The sequence below is a fragment of the Impatiens glandulifera genome, unplaced genomic scaffold, assembly GCF_907164915.1.
Source record: "Impatiens glandulifera unplaced genomic scaffold, dImpGla2.1, whole genome shotgun sequence".
NCBI classification, from domain to species: domain Eukaryota; kingdom Viridiplantae; phylum Streptophyta; class Magnoliopsida; order Ericales; family Balsaminaceae; genus Impatiens; species Impatiens glandulifera.
In genome coordinates, this window is record NW_025919318.1 from 38,609 (window position 1) to 45,960 (window position 7,352).

General features: G+C 39.8%; 1 protein-coding gene across 1 annotated transcript; it reads right to left on the reverse strand.

Moving 5' to 3' along the window:
- Window positions 1-3,439: 3,439 nt before the first annotated feature.
- LOC124917795 (E3 ubiquitin-protein ligase BRE1A-like) lies at window positions 3,440-4,894 on the reverse strand. The gene has a single exon (XM_047458099.1). It carries the CDS (start codon window positions 4,892-4,894, stop codon window positions 3,440-3,442), a length of 1,455 nt encoding a protein of 484 aa, XP_047314055.1.
- Window positions 4,895-7,352: the final 2,458 nt, after the last annotated feature.

Consider the following 7,352-nt stretch of genomic DNA (forward strand, 5'->3'; position numbering starts at 1 on the left):
TACATCATCCCTATTTATAGATATAAATATATTTTTAAATGATCCATGCAATGATATTTTGAAATGGATAGTCGTTTAATCACACAATGACAAAATAATTACATTTGTGAAGAAAATCAGACAAATAATACAAAATTAACATGTACATATATCTTCCCAAAGGGAAATGACCTCTCCGACTGAATTTGCCGCCTTCCCACATCGAACCTCATATAATGTTAAGAACATAAGATTGTGAAGGATCCACAATGGTCGTTTGAGATTGTTGAAGATTCTACAATTTCTCTCCAACTAAATTATCCACTAGAAATAATGTGGATATAATCTCATTGCTTCAGGACCGCAAATCTAGTTGTCTTATTTCATGATTCCCAACATGCACCAATGATTCCTAGTATAACTCAATTGTAAAATTGGAAATAGGGTTTTGAGACCCAATTTTTTGTGTCTTAATGTTAGGTATAAAAAAGGGAAGAAAGATATGTGTGATTATTTATTGGATTCAAAAAGGCATGAACTCACATAATGGTGAAGATGTCAATAAAATCGTATTATAAAAATGTCAATTAAATCGCCACAAAATCATATCATGGTAGAGATGTTAAAGATATCACATGATCTTTACCCAGACTAAAGTCCATGAACAAACAGAGAGGGTTAGAGTTTATAACATTATTATAACTCTATTGAAACAATTCTCCTAAAACAGGAAGTAGCACATTGTTCGTCTAAAATTAGGTAAGATTCTTGTGTCGTTATTTTGTTCTTTCTTATTTTTATGCTATTGTTCTATATTCCACTATGACTACTATTATTCTGTTTTCATTCTTAGGCTGATATTTTTTCATCAGAAACTGGTATCAAAGCTAAGATGGGCTAAGGAGGTCGCGGTTTGATTTGTTTGGTGAGTTTTCTTAATTTGGTCATTTATTTTGAAGATTTGAGATAGGGTCGACTTCTAGAGTTGATATCAAGAAGTTAGATGGGACGAAGGACTTTGGTTTATAGAAGATTAAGATGAGGGAACACTTAGGAAATATGGGAGTTACCAAAGCACTCGTGGAGGAATCGCAATTACCGGCCTTAATGGACGTGGAGAAAAAGATGGAGGTGTTGGAAATGGTCTATAACACCTTGATTCTTACTATTAATGATAATGTATTGCGAGATATTGTTAGTGTCATGACGAAAATAGAGATGTGACTTCAGTTGGAGTCTTTATAAGACTAAGACATCGTCTCAGATCTACATTAAGTAGAAATTCATCATGTTTACAATGGCTGAGGGGAAAGGAATTTTAGATGCATCTCAACGATTATGTCAAAATTCTCCTTGATTTGGAAAACATCGGGGAGAAATACAATGATGAGGATAAGGCGTTAATGCTTTTGAATTATTTATCGAAGTCGTATAAGACATTCGTAGACATACTTGAGCATGGGAGAGAGGAGCTTACCCTAAATGATGTGATGAGTGCATTAAGATTGAATGACCGAATGAAGAAGAATAAAGAGAGAAATGTAAGTGGATATGGACTCTTGGTTTGAGGGAAAACCGAGAGGAAAGAAAATAAAAGCAATAAGAAGAGGAGTTCAAAGTCTCTCGGGACGAAATTTACTAAGTGCTGCAATTGTGACAAGGAGGGGCACTTTAAGCGAGATTATCCAGATTTATGTAATGACGGGAAGAAGAGAAGGGAAGCAACGATTGTTCAGGAGGTTGAGAATGGGTACAAAAGTGCAAATGTTGTTGTCTCCACTAATTAGTCCGACAAACATTGGATTATGGATTTTGGATGTTCGTTCCATATGACACCTAACGAGAGTTAGTTCGAGACCTATGTGAAGAATTTGATGGGGGAGATTTTGTTAGGATCGGGGACGCCCTTGGAGGACCGGGGTGTTTCCGGTTTCTGGAAGGGTAGCCGCTTACAACACACAACACAATTTGGTGATAGTCCGGTTAGAGACTATAACCTTTCTCAACACTACGCAAACTATCACAGACTCTTGAGCCGGGTTCAAGGGCGGAAATGTATGTTTCAGTTTGAAGCAACGCAAGCGACTTGGATGAGGTTTATAAGGAGTCGGTTTGAGGAATATGGGTAGACCGGTTTTGATTAAGGATTAGGATTATGTTTTTGGTTAATGTCTTTAGGTTTTAGAGTCAAATAAGCAAGAAAGTAAGTAAAGGACACGAGACAATATTTTTTATGAAAGTTCGGTGCAAACCCTCCTACGTAACCCCTTCTTCTCAGATTATGAGAAAGATCTCCAATAACTTTCAAAGTTACAACAATTACACTATCGGTCGAGCCTAACTCGCTACTCGTCGGTTACACCAACTCACTGTTGATGTAATACACTAATACAACATAAATAGAGCTTTCGGTAAATGAAACAACAGTTTTAGATCGCGCGTGAGATTTCGTTCTCTCTCTTAACTATTTTCGGACCGTTATTAATGAGGTCGTTTCGTCTTCCTTTTATAGTGAAGAAGATCCCAACGGTCATTTTCTTCTCTCACTGTGGGATTGGTCAGTTCAGGGTCACGCCGGTTCAGAGAGGTTGCTTGAACGTTTCAACTTCCTGACACTTGGCAAGCATGCATTTACCTCTCAGGTATGAATGACGTAACCGGCTTGTAGATTTAGACACGTGTCAGGCATGCACCTTCCGGCTGTCTGAGTCGGATCTTCGGATCAGCAGTTCATCATTGTCTTTATTGCATGCTTCTGATTCGGATCTTATCTTCTTTTATTTTCCCAAGACACGTTTATTTCGTCACATTACGTCATCTTTGTAGTTCTTAGTTCCCGGTTGTCTCTTTCGTAGTGTGATCCGGCTGGAATGTAAACTTTTGCTAGCCGTTCTGTTGGGAATGTTAAAGTACGTTGAAACCGGTTTCTCTTGATCATGGATTGATCATCTGGAGCCGGTTTTTCTTTTGATATATTCTCCAGCCGGTTTATGCTGTTCCAGACGGTTTATACGAGTCGATCTGTTCTTGCACATAAGAGTTAATAGTAGTTTAGTTTTCTGGCCGGTTTAAAAATTAACTTACTTAATTTTTCTATCAATTTCTCTCTTTTTGATTATTTAGAATAAATATTCAAAAATCATAATGTATGGCCGGTTTGAAAATTAACTTACTTAATTTTTCTATCAATTTCTCCCTTTTTGATTATTTAGAATAAATATTCAAAAATCATAATCTATGGCCGGTTTGAAAATTAACTTACTTAATTTTTCTATCAATTTCTCCCTTTTTGATTATTTAGAATAAATATTCAAAACTTGTAATGTATGACCGGTTTTATAATATATGTTTAATAATTTATCCCTTTTTGATGTTTTTCTTAAGAAAAATTTCAAAAATATGTTAATTTTTCAAAAGATATCTAATAAAATCATTACTCTGAGATATTAAGAAGATAAGCTTAGTTCTGAAACAAAATCCCAATAACAAAAGTAAATTGTTCATAAAAGAGAAATAAGCTAAGGATTGGATGATCCCCCTTTTCGTTTTCTTTCTCTTTCTTCCTCCTTTCCTCTTCCTCTCTTTCCTTCCATTCCCGTTCCCTTCTTTCAGCGTCAATGCGCCATCCGACAAATACACTTGATATGTCGGGAGTTCGCTGGTTAAACCCGAAGCCGCCGCTTACTGGTCTAGATGGGCGAGATGGTTGTGCGACTATCGGACCAGAACGTGGAAATACGATTGATGTTTCAATTGCTTTCTTCTTTCGCCGGTTGAGTCGTGTAGTATCCTCTTCTTCTTCTTCATCTAGAGGTTCCTCGAATTGTCCAACCGGTTGAAGCTCTTCTAAACCGCTTCGTTCCACCCGCTTCATCAAGGTCGCAACTGCCTTACGTTTGATCTTGTTCCTCATTTTCATAGAGTGAGAGGCTTGTGCCGGTGTGGATTCCGTTTGTGCGGCCTTTTCTTCCTCATTGCATTGCTTGGCCAACTCATGATCTTTGTCTTCGATTTCTTTTCTTAACCGTTCCCTAGCCTCATCTTCGTCTTGAAGTCTTCTGGCTGTTTCGACATCAGCACGAATCTGCTCTTGAGTCTTATCAGCTTGCATTTTACACAACTCCTCAATCTGAGCCGACATAGCCTGCATCATTTCAAGTAGTGGAGCGGTTGCGGTTTGAACAGATTCGTCGATCATTGACTTGATTGTTGTTTGAACCGTTTCGACAATCTCAGAGTGAATAGATGCACGAACGGTTTCGGTCAGATTCGTTTGAACGATTGCAATTTTCTTATCTGTAGCAATGCTATACTTGTGGAGACAAGAAATAATTGTGTCAACAACTACTCCCTTCATTTGTTCAAGTCCCGGAGCCTGATCAGTCTGTGGAAGAGCACTGCTCCGGTTTTCTGCTGTCTTAGAAGACTCTCCGGTATGAAAGAAGGGTTTACTTCGAAAAAGATCGGCATGCATTAAAACATGTTTGCACATGTCTCTCCATTCTGCCTCGATCCAGTCAACATTTTGTGTGAGATTATTCTGTATCGTATGAAACTGCTCAAGCATTTTTAACTCCATTTGAGTTAGTTCTATCCCTTCTGCCTGCTTCATGGAATCTTCTACTGCATGCAACCTGGCGTATTCTTGTATCGCCATAGTTTTGGAGTATGCGGCTTGTATAACATCGGTACCCGTTAACTTGAGAGCCTCTTCTTCTAAAGCCAAAAGTTTCTCCCAATACTTGTTACCGCTAAGATCGGGGATCATGTCTGATAGTTTCGTTTCACAACGTAATTTGACCCATAAGTGGTACGGTGTAGCCAGCTCATCAACTTCATTGTTCATATCCTTGATGAACTTTTGGAACATTTCCTCCTCTTCTTCTGCTGAAATGGGAACCTCGGCTTCGGTCATAATTTCAATTTATGAACCGGTTTGCAATGTACATTCTCCTCTCACTGGAGAACTTTCAACCAGGACTTCTTTGCCTTTTCTAACCTGAGATGGGCCTTCAGGTGTGATCGGTGGATTCGTCTGCCCGTCTTGAGCCGGTTGAATAGTTGATTCGGTTGGAACGGATTTACCCCCAACGGAACCGGATGGTTCTTTTTCTTCGTTGTTTCTCTCCTGAGCCAGAGGGGTGATGTTTTATGTGTTGGTCGTTTCTTCGACCGGATGAATTTCACTGTGACCGATTACTTCAACCTAATCAGTTGGCTTGAGAAGACTTGTTACATCGTCTTCGGTTTCATGAACAATCGTTTGGACTACGTCCACTATGACCTTTGAGGTTCTTAAACTCACGTCGCCCATTATTTCATCGAGGTTTTTGTTTGGGGACTTGGAGTTTTCGGAATGAATACTAACCTCTTTAGTCGAATTCTCCTTCGACTTTGACTGAGTTTCTTGGCTCCCCGAGGGTTCGGCTTGCCTTGATGATGGGGAAACGGCTAGATTTGGATGAATTGTATTGATGGTAATGGGCTGAAGTAGATCGGCGGTTCTCTTTGGTGAAATGTCCGAGGATAGAGTTTTCTCGGAGTCTGCCAGTTTCTCGGTGCTTTTCTTTGCCGACTTCTTCTTTCTTCCCTTTTTCTACGGGACTTCGGTTTGAACCGCCTTTCCCTTAGGATCGTCTTGTTTTGAACTTTCACCAGTCGGTGCATACGAACTGATCCTTTTGATGACTTGGTTCTGGATGACTTCGGCCTAGCCGCTTTAGCAGTTTTCTTGCTCATCTGCTTAGAGTTTAGAATATTACCGGATGGGAGCGGTTCACCTTAACCGAGTTCAACTTGAAGGAACTATAAGATCTTCCCTATTTGTATAGAGTATGCATGAACCCGACCGTCCTTCTTTACCAGCATTTCGCAGAACTCTTCGAACAGAACGGTTCCCCAGTCAATCTTGTCACCGCGGACAATTGCCATCAGCATCTTCAATTTCAGCTTTGTCAGGTTGTCGAAGTTTCCTCCTTTACCCTGAAGCGATTTGGAGATTATATCCACCAGCCATCTGAACTCTGGCTTGAGTTTGTTTTTCCGAATGGAGTGAGACACCAGATCCTTGTCATCACTCGATATGGCTAGCCGGACAGCGTTAGATTCTGCATCAGTCAAGCTTGTTTTGAAGTCCAGCCCGGTGTTCGGCAAACCGAGCGCTTCCAAGAAAGTTTCTTCAGTGACATTAACCGCCTTGCCGTTCACCGTGGCGGAGACCGTTCTCTTTGTTAGAGTCGTCGTCGTCAAGAACTCTTCAACTTCCATCGGATGCACGATGAACGGGCCAGAAAGATACGTCTCTAACCCAGAATCTCTAAGTGATTGTAGCACAGCCTTGTTTTCTTCAGCGGCATGTTCATCGATGTCGTTGAAATCGACCTGCAACATGTATTTAAACGGTGCTTTATCTAGATCCATGGCGAGATTATGAATAAAAGAGATGAAGAACAAAGATTATTGGAAAATCAAGAGAGAGTTTAAGATTTTAGAAAGAGAAAGCTTTTGCAAATAATGAGCTGTTTTGATCTTATATAGGGAGCGGTTTTGAATGGTTAGAAGTTGAACCGTCACGTTTTTTTGAGTTTTGGCGCCAAATTTCCCTCCAAAAGTTACTGCAGTAACTTTAGGTGGTAATTGCGGGGATTAACTATGGGTGGTAACCTTGTGGGCGGTAAACCGTGGGCGGTAAATTTTGAACTTTTTCAGACATTGTTTGAGATTTTGATTTACCGGACATTTTGTTAACCGGAAGCTTCGATTAATATGAAGTCTTTTGTTTATTCAGAGTGGAACCGGAAGAAAACTAATGTGAAAAACCGGAGACTTAAGAAAGTGAAATTTTATAGATATAGCCGAAATAGAAACAGATTAAGTGGTTGTCTAGTCTTACAAACAAAATGACCAGATAACCGGAAAGTATATAAACTTAAAGAAGATCGAGCCACTCCCCCTCGATCATTCTGTCAACCCACTTGTCCACCGTATTGTAGGTTGTTCGTTCCTCAATCCTCTGATACCACTTGTTAGTATCGGGGATGCCCTTGGAGGACCGGGGTGTTTCCGGTTTCTAGAAGGGTAGCCGCTTACAACACACAACACAATTTTGTGATAGTCCGGTTAGAGACTATAACCTTTCTCAGTACTACGCAAACTGTCACAGACTCTTGAACCGGGTTCAAGGGCGAAAACGCTGTTTCAGTTTGAAGCAACGCAAGCGACTTGGATGAGGTTTATGAGGAGTCGGTTTGAGGAATATGGGTAGACCGGTTTTTATTAAGGATTAGGATTATGTTTTTGGTTAATGTCTTTAGGTTTTAGAGTCAAATAAGCAAGAAGTAAGTAAAGGACACAAGACAAGATTTTTTATGGAT

Bases quoted from the DNA above. Each gene is read 5' to 3' on its own strand.
- LOC124917795 (XM_047458099.1), bottom strand. From the start codon at position 4,894: ATGACCGAAGCCGAGGTTCCCATTTCAGCAGAAGAAGAGGAGGAAATG.